At 45.7% G+C, this 22,621-nt stretch overlaps 2 protein-coding genes across 3 annotated transcripts in view; both read right to left on the reverse strand.

Annotated features, from left to right (window-relative positions):
• Window positions 1-3,861, reverse strand: part of LOC135093403 (sodium-dependent noradrenaline transporter-like) — a 29,562-nt gene extending 25,701 nt beyond the window's left edge. The window contains exon 1 of the mRNA XM_063992678.1: window positions 2,922-3,861. Within this exon, the coding sequence (XP_063848748.1) occupies window positions 2,922-3,180 (259 nt within the window). The 5' untranslated portion in view covers window positions 3,181-3,861. The remainder of the gene's footprint in view (window positions 1-2,921) is intronic.
• A 2,254-nt stretch (window positions 3,862-6,115) lies between these two features.
• Window positions 6,116-22,496, reverse strand: LOC135093499 (uncharacterized). Of its 2 annotated transcripts, none has more exons than XM_063992788.1 (5): window positions 22,350-22,496; window positions 14,227-14,964; window positions 10,312-10,447; window positions 8,492-9,502; window positions 6,116-8,021 (listed from the first exon to the last, which is right to left on the reverse strand). In XM_063992788.1, exons 2-5 carry the CDS (start codon window positions 14,958-14,960, stop codon window positions 7,350-7,352), a joined length of 2,553 nt encoding a protein of 850 aa, XP_063848858.1. In that variant the 5' UTR covers window positions 14,961-14,964; window positions 22,350-22,496; the 3' UTR covers window positions 6,116-7,349. The 2 variants fall into 2 exon arrangements, with proteins under 2 accessions (XP_063848858.1, XP_063848857.1); XM_063992787.1 differs by lacking the exon at window positions 22,350-22,496 and adding an exon at window positions 19,617-19,716.
• Between the last annotated feature and the right edge of the window lie 125 nt (window positions 22,497-22,621).

Here is a 22,621-nt window from a genome sequence, read left to right on the forward strand (position 1 = left end):
AAGAAAATGAAATGAAGTAAAGAAAAGTATAAGACTGATATTCAACGATAAAATTCAGAGAGAGAGAGAGAGAGAGAGAGAGAGAGAGAGAGAGAGAGAGAGAGAGAGAGAGAGAGAGAGAGAGAGACAGATTTTCCCATGCACTGTAATCTGACCTAACATCACACTACAATATGATCCTTTCCTTCCCTGATCTTCCTTCTGATAACACGAGTCTTGCAGGGCCACACTCGCTTCTTGACCGTAGTCTCAAACACTCGCGCCTCACCTCCATTACTTTCAAAGGCTCCAGTTGAAGTGACACGGATTTTTAAGGGTGCTTTTATTGTTCTAGTGAGGGATAAGAGTGACTTTTCTATTATTAACAGGAGAAACAGTCTTGAGAACCCAGCTAATCGTCTCCGTGGCCTTGGAAAATATTCTTGGTGTGAGGGCGTAGCGTTTCTGGTTAAGATCCTCAAGAGCATATTAAACTATTGCTTAATGCATGAAAACGCCCTTGAAAACCGCAATAACTTTCCGCAGAACCTGTTAAAAGAGATATAAATTGAGAAATCTTGCTAAACTATCTCTAGAAATATGAAGACACCCTTGTAAACCCCAATAACTCACTAGTGTCTGCCAGAAGTAAAAATAACGAGAAGAAACGATTCAGAATATTGTTTCCTCAAGATCCCTTCCACTATTCATGAATCACAAACGTAAGAGAAAATACTTAACACGAAGGAGAGTTCTGAAGTAAATATAAATTCAGGACGTAATGAAAAGCGGGAAATATTGTACAAGAACGGTGACTGAAGGTTACATTATCGTACTCAGCCAACTAACTCGTCTGAATCCATGCATACGGTACGGTTTAGGAATACTTTACAATTAAAATTCATAAGCTGTAATAGAAACAGGTAACATTTATTATTTCATCACTCGGTACTACAAAATTTACTACATTAAACAGTGTCCACCTTTGTTGACTGTGTATATTATTAAAAGTGATAACGTATTCCTAAGCCACAACGCATGCATGGGTTCGGACAAGTGCTGACAATTGCATGAGTGCAGTGACGCACATTTTTATTTCTCTTTTTTTTTTAGTATTGCACGAAATTAACGAGGATAATGATGATAATTGTACATGATAGCAGTGCGAGCGAATGCCAGCGAGATATGAATATAATTTAGTATTGATGTTTAGACGAAATTGTGGCAAAACAGAAGAAAGTGAAAGTACTTTTTTTTTTTTACTTTCGTACATTTGAAGGGAGTTTTTTTTTTTTTTCAATAAGAATAAGAATATCAAATAATCTTTTACCACATATTCTTTCTTTGTTATGTGTATTTTCTTTCTTCTTCCCTCTTATCCCCCCCCCCCTCTCTCTCTCTCTCTCTCTCTCTCTCTCTCTCTCTCTCTCTCTCTCTCTGCGCCTGACAGTAATGTGGTGAAAATAATGCGAGGGTAAAAATATATATTACCATTATAATTTCACACATACACACGCACACACACATTCCCATTAGCGATTTTAACATTAAGTACACCTGCTGTTTCTCCTCTCTCTCTCTCTCTCTCTCTCTCTCTCTCTCTCTCTCTCTCTCTCTCTCTCTCTCTCTCTCTCTCCATGTATACATGCACACTCACCTTGAAAAGTCATATATATATATATATATATATATATATATATATATATATATATATATATATATATATATATATATATATATATATATATATATATATATATATATATATATATAATTTCATACTAAATAGTCATAAAACCAATATATTTCAACTATTTCCTATTTATTCCATCATCTGTTCCTCCAGTTCCCAAACTCTTAATATAGATAGGCTGATTAGGCTGTATATTCATTTATATTTGTCTACTAGGCTGTGTATTAATTCCTATTCCTTTAATAGGCTGTATATTAATTTGTATTCTTATTCACTTATCACTAGGATGTATATTCATTTATGTATGTTCTCTTGCTAGGCTGCATATTAATTTCTACTCCTTTAGCTATGAAATTAACTGGGATTTGTGAATTTACTTATTTTGGGATGATTGGTTTGACAGGTAAGAAGATAACGAAGATGGATAGATAGAAGACAGGAAGGTAAGAAAGAAGATAGATGGATAGATAAAAAACAAGATAAGAAAGTAGATGGATAGATAAAAGACAGGAAGAGAAGAAAGAAGATAGATTAGGTTAGAAAGACGGAAAGATAAGGAAGATATGTAGACAGGAATAGGCAGGAACGTAAGGAAGATAGCTAGAAAGGAGACAAAAAGATAAGATAGGTAGATTAGATAAACAAACGTAAGGAAGATAGATAGAGAGATATTAATCACATAACTCGTATAATTGAATTTGTTATACCTACCGATTCATATATTAATCTGCTTTGCTTTCGTACAATTTGACTGAGGGAGGGAAGAGGAAGCGAAAAACGAGGAAGAAAGAGATATAAGAAAATATGGAAACCAATACGTATGCTGGATATGGGAAAAAAAATAAATAAATAAAAAAAAATAAAAAAGACGATTAAAACATGATTAGAACAGATGAAAGATGAACCGAAAAATAAAAAAAGAAAGCGAACAAGACAAGATGTTGAACAGGTTACACGAGTCAGCAAGTGAAACATGATTCCTCCCCTACAGTTGTCTTGGCACCTTCCTCCTGACGACAAACTGGCGTGGAGGTGAGGAACAGGCAAGTGCGAGAGTGCTAGGGTGACATGCAGCGCCAGGGTGACGGTGGGGACGTGGGAGAGATACAGGGTGTTTTTATCAGGTGACGGTGAAGATGAGGGATAGATTTAGGATGAAGGGAGAGGCGCTGGGAGAGTGTGAAGGGAAGGATAACAGCAGCGGGCAGGTGAGGGAGGGCAGGTGTGTATAACACGCAGCGGATCTCACCTGAGGTCTTGGGCGTGGAGTCTGAGGAGTGGTAGCCATCGTCGCGGGGCAGCAGAGGGCAGGCAGGGGAGTGTGGCGCAAGGCGGGTGACCACTCGGCCCCCGTCCACCAGCCGCAGCTCCGTAACGGCTCCTGGCGGTGGGGTCACGTCCTCGCCGGCTGAGTGGCCCGAGGGACTGGGCGGGGCCTGGGGCGGCGGGCCTGGGGAGGGCGCTGCCTCTGTGGCCGCCGGCGGGTTGTTGGCGCCGCTCGTGGACATGGTGGCGGTGGCGGCGGTGGCGGAGCGGCGGGGGGCGGCCACATACAGGGCGCGGCGCTCGCGGCACGCCCGCCACCTCCTGCTGCGTGGCCTGCGGCTGGTGCCTCACTCTCCGGGGCGCGGCGCGGCGAGCGTGGGGCGCGGGGCGGGGCGGGCGGCGCGGCACCAAGGCTCCCGCGTCGGGGCGCGCTGCTGGCGACCGTCGGTCATGGACGTGGGCGACGGAGTGTGACGGGCAGCGGCCGCGGCAGCCTAGTGCCAGCACGCCCCGCCCCGCCCAGGCCCGCCCCGCCCACTGCCTGCCTCCCTCTCACTTCTTACCCTACATTCCCGCCCCTCCACGGGGAGGCGCCTTCGCCGCAGTACACGCGTACTTCACCTCGCCTACTGACCTCGGAGCAGCCCGGCAGGCCCAGCCCCGCCCTGCCCCGCCCTGCCTGCCTGCCTGCCTGCCTGTCCTTCCTGGGGTAGGAACAACGCCCTGCTATACTGTGGAGTGATGACCCACGCGCCTCAAGGCCTCCACGCGGCGCCCTAACACTAAATACCAAACACACGCCTCGTGACGCACTGAGTCGCTCAATGAAGCATGATGGACGAGGCAGTGAACACTGCTTAATTCATCCCGCGTTAACTAATCGCGGGGCGTCATCACCGCGACACTCGCGTGCTTCATCACACACACACACACACACACACACACACACACACACACACTACATTATCGCGTCTGGATGGAGTAACAGTTTTTTTCTTAAGTCGACAAGTATCATGTTTCCGTCATAATTTAGATAGCGAGCTGACAGGCGGCGTGACGCACACCCGCACACACCCTGCTGCTGCTGCTGCTGCGGGCGGCCTGCCGGGTAGGACTACTCAGCCTTGAGCCTTGACACCCAGCAGGCCGCCGCGACGCACTACTGACCACACCAGTGAGACCAACTGACCCAAAAGACAAGGAGGTCAACAGATTAGAAACAAAAAGTGGTGCAGCTGACACACACACGGGAGGCATCGATACCATTCAATGCTTGTTCCTCCACGATTTCTGGGCCAAGGGAAGAGGAAGGAAGGCTGCCGCCACCACCACCACCACCACCAGCAGGAGGGAATGGAAGGGAATCTGGCACGCTTTATGAAGTATGGAGGAACGTTTATCACAAAATTCCAAAACTTCTGGACCTCGGGCTGGTCTTCGCGGCGGAGGAATTCCAATAAGACTCTGATTCCTGGTGTGTTCCCGCCCGGCCCATTCCAACATGTCCTCCTTCCCTTCATCACCCCCTCCCATAATGCCCTAGGTCAAAATGAAGCCACGGAAGCCACTACCACCCTGCCTAGCTCAAATAACCCACCCCGGGCGTAAGAATAAGCAGCTTTTCAATCCTCCGCTCAGTTAAGTAGTCCCACTCGTGAACTGAATGAGGGATCTGTACTCCGCTTTATCATTTGCTTTTATCTCCGCCCCGTACATCTCCCCGCGACTTTGAGCCTCACTGCGTATTACTTCAAGGTCTAGTTCCTCATATCCCCGCATTTTTCCCCCTCCTGTTGGCTCGTTTTCCCGGCACGTAGAGGAGGGAATGTGAGGATGAGGTCGGCAGTCGGCAGCCATCTTGCTCCTCCACCACCACCACCCAAACCTCTTCTCTCTATTCTTTTTTTTTTTTTTTTTTCTTCTTCTTTTAAGGTGTGAGGTCCGGCGCTGCGTCTTCAGATATTTTGATTGTCGAAGTTTTGAGTGGAATTAGTCCCCGCTGGAATGTTCTTGAGCTCTGCTGGAGACGGGAATGAGTTTGGTAAAATATTATTATTGTAATGCTTCCCGGGTTACCACAGAGCCAGAGAGAGAGAGAGAGAGAGAGAGAGAGAGAGAGAGAGAGAGAGAGAGAGAGAGAGAGAGCGAGAAGAAAAGAAGAAGAAAGAAGAAAAGAATAGTAGTAGTAGTAGTAGTAATAGTAGTAGTAGTAGTACAAGTAGTAATATACGTGGGGTATTTTGAAATTTAACACCATTTTAGAACTTTCCAAAAGAATAAATGAATAAATGAATAAAAGAAAAGATTGTAATCTGTAGTGGCTTGTGTTGGTCATATATATATATATATATATATATATATATATATATATATATATATATATATATATATATATATATATATATATATATATATATATATATATATATATATACACGTGTGTGTTAGTTTTTATTAAAATTTTGAACTAAATTAGTATGTATATGTAATTTCTGGCTATTTACTTATGTGTGTGTGTGTGTGTGTATAGGAAAAAAATGACAGGAAATGAGAACATAATTCTCCCCCCCTCTCTCTCTCTCTCTTTTCTCATCATATAAAAAATACTAATAAATTCACAACTATATATATATATATATATATATATATATATATATATATATATATATATATATATATATATATATATATATATATATATATATATATATATATATATATATATATATATATATATATATATATATATATATATATATATATATATACTTTTTTTTTCAGAATTTCTACAACCAACTTTCCATTTCTTCCAGGTTGTAATTCTTTCAAGTCCATAATAACTTTTCCTAATTCTTTCAGTTTCTAATTCTTTCATTTTTCATTCAGATTGCATCATTCTAGTTCCTTCAGTCTTCATTCATAAATTCCTTAAGTTAACCTTGTAATTATTTTCATTCATAATTTCTACTTTTTTCACCTTCATATTCTTCCAGTTTCCATTCACAAATTCCAGAATTCTTCCAATTCCTTTAGTTTTCATTCATACATTCCTTAACTCTCGTAATTGTTTGTTTTCATTCTTATATTCTATAACTTTCTTCGTATTCTTCGTTTCCACTCAAATATTCCACAACCAACTCTTAATTTCTTGCACAGGCTTCTCAATAAAACCCAAGAACTATTTCCCTTATGTATTTCATGGACGTGGTAGTACATATAGGTATAAAAACAAAAGTGCACATATTAGGAAAAAAAAAAAAATGATCACAGCTTCTCAAAATCATTAAGGAGAACGATTTCACACCAACATGAGAAATGTCAACACACACACACACACACACACACACACACACACACACACACACACACACACACACACACACTCAAGACATACATTCCTCCTAACACTGGTTGCTACTCTGTGTCTAAGTCTCTCTGCTCCCCTTAGGAACTCCTCTTGGCTTAGTACTAGTAACAAAATGAACACCTTCCCCCCAGCAGTGTTAGAACACACACACACACACACACCATCACATTCCTTACACCTATTCGTTTTCTTATTCCTATCTATCTCCTTTATATCCTTCCTGTTCCCTCACATTATTCCTTTCTATTCTCTACAGTAACAAAATGAACACCTATTTTTTCCTACATACCCTCACATTCTTTTCCTCATATACATCCTTTCTATTCTCTACAGTAACAAAATTAACACCAATCTTTTTCCCAGTAGTGTTAGAAGTGGTACATCCACCCTCATATTCTATCATTTCCTCAAATTCATTCTCTTTCTCCTTCCTCATATTCCAAACAGCTTAGTCAATGCTCAGGTCAGGGGTTCTCAGCCTGGGGTACAAGAGAGGAACTTTAGAAGGTGCTTGAGAGGTCCATCATTATTCTAGAACCTGGACTGACTCATGAATCACAGACAATTGTTGTTATTCATGGGCTTGTCTAATAATAGATTTTGTATACTTCTTGTCATCACACACCAATACATTTGTGAACACATTTGTGACTACTGATGAATTACTGGAATGCATGTTATGTTGTGAATGCAATCTGTTGCATTGTGGGTAAGAGGTGCATGATCAGTACTGAAAGCCTTCAAGGGGTACATAAGATTAAAAGGTTGAGAATCCCCGGTGTAAATTGTACTGCTGTTTCAAAGTCAGCCCAGCTCAGCCTGACACCTCATCTACTAAGGATCCTGCCTTGCCCTCCTGCCCTGCCTCACACACACTGCCTTAGCCTACCCGCCAGGTACTGCATCATGAAAGTAACATTAAGAACACTGGTTGGGAGTGAGACAAGTTTGCTACACATGAACACCACCCACAGCAACCACAGCAGCAGGCACACCAGTCCTCCCCTCCCCACCCTACCACACTGACACCACCACTACAACACATTAGAATGGCTTCTCTCTCCTCCACGCCTGCCCTATACCCCGCCCCCGACCTCCGTCCCCACCCCCCTGCTGCCAGCCTGCTGGGGGACGTTGTGGGTGGCCAAACTGGCCGCCCCGCACATCAGTGTCATAGCCAGACAGACTGTAGTCCCGCTCCTCAAAGTGCATCATGCCCTGGCCACCGGCATACTGGCCCTCAATGCCCCCCATCTGGCCGCCTGGCCCTCCCTGCGGTGTCCGGCTCTTGTTGCTGTAGTCCGCCCCATCCATGGGCAGGTTTAAGAGTCCACTGCTGCCCGGGGAGGAGTAGGCCGGGCCTCTCATCATGTTAGCATTCTGTGGGGGGCCTCTCATGCGCTCTTCCCCCTGGTACTCGCCCATGAGGGAGCCAGAGGAGGCCTTGGTCCCACCATGTGAGGGCCACGACCCCTGAGGTGCAGCGCCATGCCAAGGACGTGACCGGTCCCCCTCAGCGCTGCCACGCACACCATACCCTGAGTTGGCGTCGTCATACTGAGGCCGGCCATTCTTGTTGCCGCCACCCCAGCTGTCGGGGGAGTAGCGCTCTGGCCCCCGCATGGACAGCCCCCGCATGTCCTGGTCACGTATGTCTGGCGGCCGCCTCTCCCCATGCAACATGTCCGGGAAGCTGCCATCGCTGCGATCCTTGATCTGCAGATGAGTGGTCTCATCAGCTCCAAGTGAAGCAACACAGTGATGATAGAATAAACAATTCCTGAAGGGACACACTTCAACTAAATGGGATGTAAAATGGTCTCATTAGCTCCAGGCCAACCAAAACACAGGTAAAGTGAAAAATTAATGAATGGTTAACCTTGAAATAAATGGAATATATAGCAGATTCACTTTTTAAACCTGCAATAGAGGATACATGGCATTGAAATATAAGACAAGAGAAGCAGGGACAGATAAACTTAAGTAAACATGAAAAGACACTGAGATGGAGAGAGAGAGAATAAACAGATGAGCGGAGACACAGGAAGAGAGGAACTTAAGTAGACATGGAGACATATTGAGATAAAGACAGAATAGAGAGAAGAGGAAACACAGGAAGAGAGGAACTAACTAAACACAAGACATACTGAGGAGAGCCACAGTGACCCAGTGCGAGGCTCACTCACCGCGTCTCTAGGGAAGGCATTCTTGTTGTTGTAATTGGCATTGTTGCTGTGCTGCTGCTGCTGCTGCTGCTGGCCATCCTTCCTCATGGACTGTGGGCCACCCTGCCCACGCATCTTCACCCGCACATCGTCCAGCTCAATCAGAAGCCGTGCCTTCTCGTCCTCTGTCTTCTTCTGCGCGGCATCAGCCTTGGCGAGAGTGTCTCGCAGCTGGCCAATCTCCTTCTGCAGGCTGTCAATCTTGCGCTCCAGCTCCACACAGTTGCTCTTCTGCTTGGAGTCCATGGCCTTGAGTTTCTCCCGGCTGTCGTGCTCCAAGCGCCGTGCCGCATCCTCTGCCTTCCGCAAGTCCTCCATCAGCGTGTTGTTGGCGAGCGTCAGCTTGTCCACAGTGGCCTTCTGCACTAGCGCCTCCTCTGCCGCTGTGGCCCGCACCTTGTTCACCTCATGGTGGAGGCCAGCATTCTCTTCCAACACGCGCCGCACCTCCTCCTTCAGCTCGTTGATCTCCCTCTCAGCATTGCGTCTGATCTCGGCATTCTCGTTCCTGAGGGCATACAGCTCTGGCTGCAGGCGGAAGGCATCCCTGGGGTTCAGATCTGTCCTCTCCATGTGATCATACTCCATGCGCTCGTCCCACTTCCTTGGGGCGTCCCCTGCATCCCTATAGCCCTCCCCTGGGAACATGGCATCTCCTGAGAAGTACCTGGGGCGTTTGGGCTCCGACTCGTACTCTGAGGGAGGCAGCAGAGGCCCCCGCATGTCCTCTGGTGGCATGACGTCCTCCCTGAAGTCCCCTGAGGAGGCGCCATACTTCCTGGGGCCGTCATGGAAGCTGGGCAGGGAGCCGTAGGGGTTGCCTATCTGTGGGGAGTTGGGGTGGCGGTCGGGCGGCCCCAGCAGATTCTCAAACTCATCCTGCAGTGCGTGGAAGACTTCATCCTCATACTCCCGCTGGCTCAGGTGGCGGAAACGGCAATTCTGCATGTTGCAAAGCCCACGCAGAAACTCCTGGGGGTAAAGAATGGTGGGGGTTATAATTCAGATCTTTCCCTGTGATATCTTGCAGTTTATGGCACTAACAGCAGCTCTATGTGTTGCTAAGTCCTCACACAAACTTCTGGGGATGAATAATGATGGGCATTATAATCTAACTCTTTCCCAGTGACACTTGACAGTTTATGGCATTAAAAGCACTGCACAGAGTCTTCACAGGCATCTCTGAGGAGGAAAATGGAGTGGAAGAAATTATTTTGCATTACAAGACTAGATTTTCCAATAAAAGACTATATTTTCCAATGTCTAACCAGTATTAAGTTTAGAGATGACCAAAAAGTGAAAAAATCCTGACTGCTTACTGACTGAGGAACATAAGGCAAAGTAACAGCAAAAGATTTAATTGTCAATGACTCCTAACAGGCTAATTTATCATCTCTGTGGCCTTTGAAAAGTCCTGACCAGAGAGGAGAAAAAAGCACACACTCAAATGCACAAACACACCACCTCTACCACACACTTCACTCTCTCACACACACACACACACACACACACACACAAGCACAGGTAATATTTTGATGCATCTCTGTATAAAAACACTGAAATGAATGTAACAGTGAGGCTTTTTTTTTATTGTCTTCGTTGCCCTTGGCTGATGCCTCTTTAAAAAAAATAAATAAAAAATAAATAAATAAATAAATAAATAAATAAATAAATAAATAAATAAATAAAAATAAAATAAATAAATAAAATGTTTGAGAAAAGAGGCAAAAGACAAGCAGTACCAACTAACAAGACTGCCGAAAGTGCCAGTGAGTGCCAACCTTGCATGTGGGGCGAGTGCCGGTGAGTGCCCCGTCCAGCACCATCGCCTTGCGCACCGCCTGGTCCACAATATGCAGAGGAATCTCCCCTGTGGCGCGGTAAGACTCCTCATCATCCCTTGTGATGTGGAAGAACCTGCGGGAGGAGACGTGTTAGGGTAAGTGCTGAGGTGGATGAGGGCTTATCTATGTGTGTGTGTGTGTGTGTGTGTGTGTGTGTGTGTGTGTGTGTGTGTGTGTGTGTGTGTGTGTGTGTGTGTGTGTGTGTGTGTGTGTGTGTGTGTGTGTGTGTGTGTGTGTGTGTGTGTGTGTGTGTGTGTGAATAGTAGTAATAGTAGTAGTAGTGCTGGGAGTGGAGGTGGTGGTAAGGAATATGAGGGAGATGTGTAATACAAAATTCATGGTATTCGTGCCTATGTCATTTAGTAGTGGTAGCGGTAGTGGTGGCGGTAGTGGTGGCGGTAGTGGTGGTGGTGGTATGATGTCCTCAAGTCCTTCAGTCAAGACACAAGATAGCAAGGAAAATGAAGCTTGAGAAGTATCTAGGACATATCTATTATTGTGCTGGTGTGTTACTGAATAGTGGTGGTGGTGGTAGGTACAGTAACCTCACACTTCTAATCCTCCACAGGCAAGACTAAAGACAAACTGAATCATGTGTAGTGTGGAGAGTTTGAACTAATATTACAAAGGGGACATTTCCTTTAAAAAAAAAAAATAAATAAATAAATAAGAAAAAGAAAAAAAAAAAAAAAACTGCCATTCTTTGTATTCCCTTGATACTTCTGATGAAACTGCCATCAAAGGAGGTTCTTATGACAGACTTGCCAGAACACATGTAAGTAGCTGGTAAGCCTCACATTTGAACAATACAGCACTTAATTTGTATCCCCTTCCTTTCTAACATTCAAACTTTAATTGGTAAGCCTGCACACACACACTAACAGGTCCCTCTGAACATCTTAGCCAGCAGAACAGCAATTAATTTGTATCCTCCTTCTTTCTAATGCTAAGAGACTAACTGATAAACTTGCAGTAACATGAAGAGTCCCCTGAACACCCCAGCCATATAACTGCATTTCACCTTTCTTCTTTCTAAATCTAAAATAGTAACCTTTTCATGTCTCCGTGACAAACCATAAGTCCTGGAGCACCCACACACGTACCAGTACCATATAGCTACATTTCACCTTCCTTCTTTCTAAATATCCAGGGCAAAATAATAGCTTTTCATATCTCAGGAGAATCCAACAGAGCTCCTGCAGCAGCCTTATATGCACCTGACAGGTTCTCCCTAACACTCTAGCCAGCAACAAACCACATCAAATCATCAGCTCCCTTTTTCAGTATTAAGGACAAAATGAGAGGTATTCAGCACCTATATACGTTAAAAGAGTCCCTTTTATATTCTGGCCAGCATTAGATCTCATAAAATCTTGTGCTTCCTTCCTCCACAGAGAAGGCTGGTGGTATTCTCATCACTGTCACTGCCTCCTCCTCCTCTGTCCAGATCTGCACCATGAAACAATTGCATATAAAATGCCTCTATCTGCTACCAAAGCTGTGACTGACCAAAGCAACTATCATATCTCCAAACAATGCAAACTCAACAAAATGTCACTTCCAGCACACCCCTGCTATCATGACCAAGGCTGAGTGATTATAATGATACACAAGCGAGAGATATCACCACACTCCATCTACACCACAAACATCAGTGATACAAGCAAGGACACCAGTGACACAAGGAAGGACAATATCACCACATCTTTGAGTAATACAAGCAAGTGCTCTTCATCACTTGACCAAGGCTAAGAGTGGACATGGTGACACTCAAGCAAAATATGAAACCACATGCAAACACAATATGCTCAGCTCCTCCAGCACACCTCTTTATTTTGTAATTATTCTAAATGTTCAGCAAGAATTCAATACCACTGCTTAAGAAAGACTAACTGTTCTGCATCTTGAAAACCACCCAGCACTAAATCAACTACATACAATTGCTAGTGATAAATAAATGCTTAAAAAATTATGTTTCAAAATGTTTCTGCAGACAACCAAGACTATGAAAGACCAAAGCTACACAGACAGCAGCTAACACCACACTATCACCACAACTCCCAGCAATGCAGATGACTACACACAGCAGAACACCAACAGAATGAGGTGAGGAGTACAACTGACCACAACACCACACAGCCAGCTAACACCACACTGCACCACCACATCTCCCAGCAATGCAGACAGGTACAAAACACAGCAGAACGCCAACAGACCAGGATGATGAGTATGCTAACCAGCACATCTGCCAACATCACCGGCCATGCCTCTCTCAGACAATGTAGACAGGATATACAAGCCTAAACAGTGAGACAGCAGGATCAAATAGGGATCTAGCAGCACTGTAAGCCAGCACCACACTGCACCACTGTCAATGCACCATCTGGTAATGCAAACAGGTGCAGAAAAGACTAGAATATTAAAGATAAGTGGATCTGTTTATGTATGATGTGATATGCAGTGAAGAGAAGTGCTTAGGACAAGAAGTGAGGTTAGGTTAGTGACAACAGGCTAACTAGAGAATCTATCTACACACATCCTTGAATATGGGTGCAGTTGACACATAATACTCTGACTACTACCAACACAACTCAAGACAATGGAGGCAAAGCATACACAATGCAGATCGATGTGACGAGAGGTTACCAGGCAAATGTGTATAAACAAGTCCTTGAAACGAGAGGCTCCCAAGACATGAGGATACTGTATCAGCAATGAAATTCAAGACAATGCAGCGAGGATGAAGATAAATGATAAGAGGACAATAAGTATTTACACAAATCCTTGAAGACTGAAGCAACCGAGACAAGGGAATGTTATGATCACCACCAATGCAACTCGAGCCAAAGCAGACAGGATGAAATGCCACAACAGATTAACCAGTAACTCTTTCAATACAGATCCTTGGAAAAAGAGACAGCAGACACAAAGGGATATCAAGACCACCACCAACACAAGACAAACCAATGTGACTAAGATGTAGACACCTTGAAAACAATGAATGGTTTATCATGAATATGCAACACTAAAAGCAAGATACATAACCTTTGCAAACATCAACAAAAAGGAAGAGGATTACAGTAAGCAGGTTTTTCAATATCTAGCCTGTATTATTAAGATTTGGCTGAATGAAGACCTTTGCAAGCACTCACAGGAAGGGAAGAGAATTACAATAGTTTTTCAATAGCTTGCAGAATAAAATGCACTGAGGTAGTCTGTAAGGAAGCATGTCAAAGCAGTGAAAGGCTAAATAAATACCTATAAAATATGACAGTTATTCAAGACACTGCAATAGAAACTGCACTATATCAACCAACCACGAACCACCTTCACTTCAACGCAGCAGCGGCAGCAACAGCAAACCACTCACACAAACCACAACAAGGCAACCACAAGAAAAGACCAGACCAGACAAACCTGCCACAAACCTACAGACCAGTCAAGTTTACCTGAGTACCCAAGTTTATATGAGTTTACCCAAGACCACTGATAGCTGGCAAGTGTCCTGGGAGGTGTGACCAGGCAATCAGTCACCACACGGCAGCTGCATCTCAGCAATACAGGAGATAAGTATAGGTAAATAATTAACATCGTGGAACAGTGTGTTGGACAGGGCTGGGAGGGAGTGGTGAGTGGAAGCATGTGTGTGTGTGTGTGTGTGTGTGTGTGTGTGTGTGTGTGTGTGTGTGTGTGTGTGTGTGTGTGTGTGTGTGTGTGTGTGTGTGTGTGTGTGTGTGTGTGTGTGTCAGCACCCAGGCAGCACACAGGGACAGCACAGCATAGAGGAGGGTGAGGGGTGCTGTGGTGGGTGGTGAGGGGGTGGTGGGGGTGTGTGTGGGCAGCTCCACTAACCTGCAGTCAGCACGCAAGCAGTGTCCGTTGCGGAAGTCATGGCAGAAGGTGAGCCAGCTGCCCTGCCGCTTCTTGCCGGCGGTCTCAGAAGGTGGATGGTAAAAGCGACACTCCGTCCCCCGTGTGCACATGTTGCGGATAAAGTCCCTGCAGACGATCTGGCCCCCACCGCCACCACCACTGCCACCGCCACCACCACCACCACCACCGCCACCACCACCACTACCACCACCGCCACCACCAGGGCCGCCACGCACTGGGGAGCCGCGGCGGTGGTCAGGGTCACCAGAGCCGTGGCGGGGGCGGCTGGCGGAGCGTGGGTGGTAATACTTGCACAGGGAGCCACGGTCACACCGGTTGTGCAGGAAGTTGCGGCACACCTCGCGGTCCTCCTTGTCGTGGCCACGGTGGTCTGGCCGGTCCCGGCTGGTGCGGCGGCCCCGCTCCCGGCCCCGGCCATGCTCCTCCTGCCGGCCGCCGCGGCCCCTCTCATGGCCGCCACCGCCGCCACCGCCGCCACCGCCACCCTGCCCAGCCTCCTTCTTCTCCTCCTTGACAGGCTTCTTGCCAGCCTCCTTGCTCTCCTTGGGGGGGTCTTTGCCCCCCACCTTGGGGTTTGCCTTTTCCTCCTTGACTGCCTCCTTGGGCGGCTCCTTTTCCTTGGCCTCCTGTGGGGTGGCCGCAGCCTTCTTCTGGTCCCCACCGCCGCCCTTGGGTGCTTGCTTGGTGGCCATGGCACTGCAAGCAGAGATCACCACTTAGCTCCCTCTCGCCTCACATGGCTGCCACTCTGCCACCCTGGACGCCCTGCCGCCCTGCCGCCCCGCCACTCACCTGAAAAGCCACATGCAACCCACAGCACACCAGGGGAGAGAGGAGGAGGAGGAGGAGGAGGAGGAGGAGGAGGAGGAGGAGGAGGAGGAGGAGGAGGAGGAGGAGGAGGAGGAGGAGGAGGAGGAGGAGATCCTGTCACTTCAGTGAGGTGGATTGCAATAAGACTTAATCCCTGGAGCACAACAGCACTCCACCAGTGGCTGGTGGACAGCCGGCTTCCCCCAGGCAGCCACAACACTGGGCTGAGGGTGTGCACCACACCACAGGGAAGGTGTGGCCAGGCAATGTTAAGGAACAAGCAGGCAGTGCTGTGGTGATGCAGGGCACCACCACTACCACCAGCACCACCACCACTTGACCAGTGCACATGACAATTCTGGTTCCAATGACAATTTTGGGGAAGGTGACAGAACAGAATGGTGATAAAGAGGACACTCTGAACACCAGGGTGAGGGAGGAGGTTCACAAAACAGGGTGAGGGAGAGGAAAGAGGCTGACAGGACACCAGGAGGAGGAGGAGGAGGAGGAGGAGGAGGAGGAGGAGGAGGAGGAGGAGGAGGAGGAGGAGGAGTAGAGAGGCATGACATAGACTAAGCAAGCCTGGAGTGATGGCCAGCAGACAGCTGGTGTGTCTGCTGCGGGCAGCGTCACGGGGCAGCAGCTGCAGCAGCAGTAACAGTGGCAGTGGTGGCAGCAGCAGCAGCAGCAGCAGCAGCAGCAGCAGCAGTAGTAGTAGTAGTAGTAGTAGTAGTACTAGTAGTGGTAGTAGCAGCAGCAGCAGCAGCAGCAACAGCAACAGCAACAGCAGCAGCAGCAGCAGCAGCAGCAGCAGCAGCAGCAGCAACAGCAGCAGCAGCAGCAGTAGCAACAGCAAAGGATGCAGCAGCAGCAGTACAGGTGGATGGCCTCCCTTGCCAGCAGCAGCAGCAACAGCAGCAGCAGCAGGAGCAGCAGCAGACATTTTCCTTCAGGAACAGCATTGAAAAATAATGAATGGAGCAAAATGTCGCATTACACCCAAACACTGCTTCTTTTTCCAGCTTGAAGAATGTAGGTAGTGACTCCGGCAGCCAGACACGAGCCACAGCAAACACTGCAGCAGCAGGAGCAGCAGCAGCAGCAGCAGTCTTGGCCGCAGCAACATCAGTAATAGTAGTAGTAGTAGTAGTAGTAGTAGTAATAGTAGTAGTAGCAGTAGTAGTAGCAGCTGCAGCTGCAGCAGCAGCAGCAGCAGCAGACACAAGGCAGCAATGGTGGTGGCTATACCACTACCACCACCACCACCACCACCACCACCACCACCACCAAGGGAGCAGGTCAGGAGAGGAGTGGTGGTGTTGCATCTTTGCCAGGGCTGCAAGTGAAGCCTCCACAGTGTGATGAGAGACCTTAGCTTAGGGGGGAAGGAAACTGAGGGTAAGTGTCACCTGTACTACACACACACTCGGCTCCTCCAGCCACCTCACACAGTGACCCTCACACTGCAGCGGCCGCAGTGCTGCCTCAACTCAATGCAGGCCAACTGCATCATCTCTCTACAACGCACAGTCACATCCTCAAGCACACTTTGTTACTGCTCCAATGTTATGCCAGAGAAGTACAGCCAACCCCAAACAGACACTGCCAGGCTGCCACACACCACCTGCAGTCACCACAGCCTCTCACCACATTCCACAGCTTCAAGATACATGTTGATGCTAAAATTTAGGTAAAAAATTGTAATGTTTTGCTGTAATGCATGTGTGTGTTTTGTTCCTTCATTGTAGTTTGGCCAGCAGTGGGTTCTGTGCATATGTGTGTGTGTGTGTGTGTGTGTGTGTGTGTGTGTGTGTGTGTGTGTGTGTGTGTGTGTGTGTGTGTGTGTGTGTGTGTGTGTGTGTGTGTGTGTGTGTGTGTGTGTGTGTATTAATCACCCATGGTCATCAGATCTTACCACACAACTGGCTTACAGGAAAAGCTCTGAGCTCACAGCAACAAATCTCTGAGCAGGACTGAGACCACTCACACACCACACACCAAGATAGCAAGGCCACAACCCTTGGCTCAGCTTACACCCATACCTCATTGCTGCCAGGAGAGCAGGGGCTGTGTGTGTGTGTGTGTGTGTGTGTGTGTGTGTGTGTGTGTGTGTGTGTGTGTGTGTGTGTGTGTGTGTGTGTGTGTGTGTGTGTGTGTGTGTGTGTAGTTTTCACCTCACTCTACAAGCTGTACACAAGTTTTCCACCACCACAACCTCTCTAATCATACGTGCCTGTGTGGGTGATGCCAGGAGGGCACCACCATACCACCACACCACACTACAGGCCTGGCAACCCCACTGCTGCAACAGCTCAGACAGTCACCATTACAGGCACTGCCACATGTAGGCCTCATGGCTTCTTACGGCTTCCTTTGCATTACGATCTAGTCACATGAAAACGCAATAAAATAAGCAGCAGGCTTATATAACAAAACCAATTACAGGAGCTGCCATGTGTAGGCCTGATGGCTTCTCGCAGCTTGCCTTGTTATGAACTAGTCGTGTGGAAACGCAACACATAGCAGCAGCATCTGTATCAAAACCAATTCATGAAGCTCCTACACTGTGCTAATGATACCTAATCCATTTCTTCTGCTTCCTTTTTCTTTGCTAGGTCTTAATTATGTCAGATGTTTTGCATTTACTTTCCTTCACTACCTATTCTATTTCTTGGTGTGTGTGTTTTTCCCTCTTCCTGTAATGCCTCAATACTGCTTCTTTCATCACCTATTCTATTCCTTTCCTTTCTCTTCCTTTCTGGGTTTTTGAGACAGAGACAGAGAGAGAGAGAGAGAGAGAGAGAGAGAGAGAGAGAGAGAGAGAGAGAGAGAGAGAGAGAGAGAGAGAGAGAGAGAGAGACTACAATCATACTTAACACATGAAAAGAATTTACTTACTTATACTTTAGTTACAAGACAGGCGTCATGTGTATGGTGTTAATGTGCTGTCATCACCCACACACACGCGCACGCACACACACACACACACACACACACACACACACACACACACACACACACAATGGATCTCTCACTTTATTATAATTGTTTTCTCATATTTAAAGTATGATTTTAGTCTATTAGAAGCTGTGGTAGAGTGTCAGGGAGTGTGTGTGAGTGCATGACAGAAAGTGGAAGAGATGGTGATAATGTGATAGACTGTAGTGGGAATGTCTGAGTGAGAATAAAATATATAACTAAATAAATAGATAAAAAAGAAAAGTGGGTGTGTACAGCTGCATCCTCACTCACTCAACATGGTAACACTGCAACAGAAATGCATAATTGGCAGGTGGTGAGCCCAGGCACAGCCACAGTGTTGCCATTCTAATGGATTTTCCGCAGAACCTAGCAAATCTGAGCCCCCATCTAGCGGGAAAATTTTGTATCTAACGGCTAGCAGGATTTCTGACGGCCTTTTAAGGATTATAGTGGACTTAACTTTGGGAATCTATCTACATTAATTTCTAGTCATGAAAAATCTTTAAAGGTCATCTCTGTACTTGGTGTCACTTCTGTTTCTAGGTTCTGAAGTCTTACTGTGTCCACCAATACTTTAAAATTTTTGTGTAAATGCCTTTGGCCATGGATGTCACTGAATGATGGAAAAATCAGAGAATCAACAGGTCTCTCAATTTAAACACATCAATCACTTACGCTGCACCAAACCAACAGATAATAAGATTGTTTAGTATTTAGTTTACGGCCAAGCTTTATCCTTGATGCAGCCTACCAGATCCCAATACCTTCCTCATCCTTTTTCTCTTGTTCCTATTCCAGGCCTTCCAAACCCTATCACCAGTCTCTTCCCTTGCCCCTTCACACCCCACCACCACCTCCTTCCCTTGCCCCTTCACACCCCATCATCAGTCTCTTCCCTTGCCCCTTCCTACTCTTCATCTCCCGTTCCCACCCAAGGCCCTTCAAAACTCCCCTGTCCAGTCTAGAATAAGTTGAAAGTACACGCATTATTTTTCAAACATACAATACAGAAAGCAAGTAATTATTGAAAAAAAAAGGTAATATCTCGCTGATCTGGGGGCATATTTGGCGGAATTCTGGAGATCATCAGGCGGAATTTAACATTTAGCGGTGGCAAAACTGTGCAGCCAGCCCAGCGCCGTGTTCGCAGCAGCACAACAGACACCTAGATTACACGACATTGAGACCCCAATCCTCCACAAGTCTATCTTTCCCTCACACGGCCTGGAGTAAATACGCTCTATGCACCACGCGAGATAAAAAGTACAAAAATAAGTAGAAATGAAAATGAAAAGACGTCAAAATAGTGAGGAAAAAACCACGTGCATTATATCAAAACCATAATCCACCTCTGTCCCGCTCCCTCTCTCACTCGCTCTCCCGCCCTTTCTCCTCCTCTCTCATCTCCCTCTTTTCTCCTTCACCTCACGCCGTGGCAGCGAGGCTGGGCACACTCAGGGACGCCAAGCTGCCGTTCCTTCACGCTCAGGGGCGGGGCATGAAGGGAAATGAAGGAAAATAAGGGTTAAATAGTCAGCCTCCCCGCCATCACTTACCAGACGCGAAGCTTGTCGAGTAAACAAAGTAGTTGGTGAAAATAACTTATTTATTTGCAATTACAAGGACAGGATTAGTAATTTATATATTTTGAGTTTAGTTTATGTGATAAATATGGTAGTGTGGGTGAATTGTTCAAATGAATAGGGTTATTTCTGTCAGTGAAAATAACTTATATAGCGCGCTTTCTCTCTCTCTCTCTCTCTCTCTCTCTCTCTCTCTCTCTCTCTCTCTCTCTCTCTCTCTCTCTCTCTCTATCTTATGTTCTCTCTCTCATATGACACTGTGCAGCAAGAGTTACAGACGGACAGACGAGCTGCAACATTTGTGATGAAAGAATAGTGGAAATTTGAGGTAGAGGAAGCAAAAATAAGTCAAATTTTATTTGTGGGAGTGGGAGTTTTGGAATAGTGATAAATATAAGGGATATGTTTTGAATTTATGGAATTGCAAAAAGAAACCTTGAGAGAGAGAGAGAGAGAGAGAGAGAGAGAGAGAGAGAGAGAGAGAGAGAGAGAGAGAGAGAGAGAGAGAGAGAGAGAGCAAGGAAGGATAAGTGCAAGAGGAGCAAGGGGACCAGAGACCAGAGCCATTATCAGCACAAGATTATTAGAATTCTCCCAAGTCTGGTGTTGTTACAAAAGCTGTAGCGGACGATATCATCAGATCTGACCTGAACTGTGGGAAGCATTAATTCCCACAGAAGTGACTAGAAGAATTCGGGTTTGGTCTCCAGTCAACTACTTGAAAATTACCGTACGCGCGCGCGTACATTTTCAACACACACACACACACACACACCCACACACACTAAATAAGCATATGTACAACGAAAGACAAGGCAACACACACACACACACACACACACATACACACACACACACAAACACACACACACACTGCATAAGCATATGTACAACGAAAGACAAGGCAACACACACACACACACACACACACACACACACACACACACACACACACACACACACACACACTCCATAAGCATCTGTACAACGAAAGACAAGGCAATACACACACACACACACACACACACACACTGCATAAGCATCTGTACAACGTAAGACAAGGCAACACACAGACACACACACACACACACACACTACATCACCATCTATACAACGAAAGATAAGGCAACACACACACACACACACACACACACACACACACACACACACACACACACACACACACACACACACTGCATAATAATCTGTGCAACGAAAGATATAGCAACACACTGCATCACCATCTGTACAACGAAAATTAAGGCAACACACACACACACACACACACACACACACACACACACACACACACACACACACACACACACATACACACACACCTTGAAATACCTTGAAAAAAAAAAACACTGAATATTTACTGGGAGGGACTGGAAGGGAGTTAGGGAAGGTACCACTCTGATAGCGTCAAGGCTGGGGGGGCTTGTGACGTCACGGCTGGGGGTTGATGACGTCACAGCGACCATTATTTACGTACGTACGTATTTCATTTTGAAAATGACCCCTCTAAAAAACGCAGCTAGACAGGAATGCTTTATAAATTCAGACTTGCCACACATTTTAACTAATGCCAAAAATAACAGCACATTTCAAAACGCAGTAGTATTAAAGATATTTAAAAAGAAGTATCTGGAAACTGTTAGAACCTTCACCCCATTTAAAATCGTTCAAATGTCCACCCATTCTGGCTTAAACATAACGGAAGACACTTTAAAAAATCTGAACTATTTTCTAAAACCATTTAAAGTGAGCTACAAGCACAAATAAAAAAATCTACCGAAAAAAAAATCAATATTATTGGAAGCTGAACACGAATAAAAACAAGTGTACGGTGCACGCATTTCACTGAGCGGGACGGCAACACACTTAAAAAAACACCAACTATTTTTTAAAACCAATAAGAACCTAGTAAAGGCTGAAATAAAAAATCTAGTTTTGGGACCGTAAAAAAATACGCCGAAAACGGCCCTCTTATTTACACAAAAACAACGCCAAAATCACCACTTTTCACGCAACACACGCGCTCAAATAACTCAAAAAACAACGAAATATTTTTACAAACCATAAAATCTTAGCTACAAGCCGAAATAAAATACTTAGGAAATTAAAAATATAATATTGGAACCGGAGGGGGCTGGGGAGCCTTATCCAAGATGGCGGTTGGGCGGGAGGGCAGTGGAGGGGACGACCAACCCTTCTCACTCATTTAAACCCTCGCCAAACTTAAACTAAGTAATGGCAGGTATATCTAACGAGCGGATATTAAAGCTTGGTCATGTGGCTCCGCTTTGCGACAGTATTGGTTTAAAACACTCACAAATAAGATACATAATAGCTGATAAATAGAGGCGACCCAGATTGTTACGTTTTCATTAAGTTAAATTTTACGGTTTTTAGCAACGAGACGAGGCTGACACAGGGATATATTGTGCTGGAGACTAGGTGAGATGCGTTAAAATGAGTTAAAACCGTGGACTGTTCAGATAAATAGAGGCGACCCAGATTGTTACGTTTTCATTAAGTTAAATTTTACGGTTTTTAGCAACGAGACGAGGCTGACACAGGGATATATTGTGCTGGAGATTAGGTGAGATGCGTTAAAATGAGTTAAAACCGTGGACTGTTCAGTTATTCATTAAAAAGTTACGTTAAGTTACCTAAATTTATTCTAACACTTCCTGACCTTACCTTCCCTGTGGTGGTGATGGTGGTGATGCCTGCCTCCTCGTCACTATGGCTGGCTGTCTAGCACCTTCTCACAGCCAAACTTTTCCTTATTTTGCTTGTTTTCATCCACTGCTGCCTTCGGGTGTCCAATGCTAGAGCCCACGCCTTCCTCATTACCAACTAAAGAAGGTTTAACTCATGGGTAAGCCTTAGCAGCCACTGTGTAGGCGTGGTTACAAAAAAAAAAAAAAAGAAAAAAAAAATTTATGTCAGGCTGGGAGTTGAAACAGACG

Source organism: Scylla paramamosain, chromosome 43 (genome assembly GCF_035594125.1).
Source record: "Scylla paramamosain isolate STU-SP2022 chromosome 43, ASM3559412v1, whole genome shotgun sequence".
Taxonomy (NCBI): domain Eukaryota; kingdom Metazoa; phylum Arthropoda; class Malacostraca; order Decapoda; family Portunidae; genus Scylla; species Scylla paramamosain.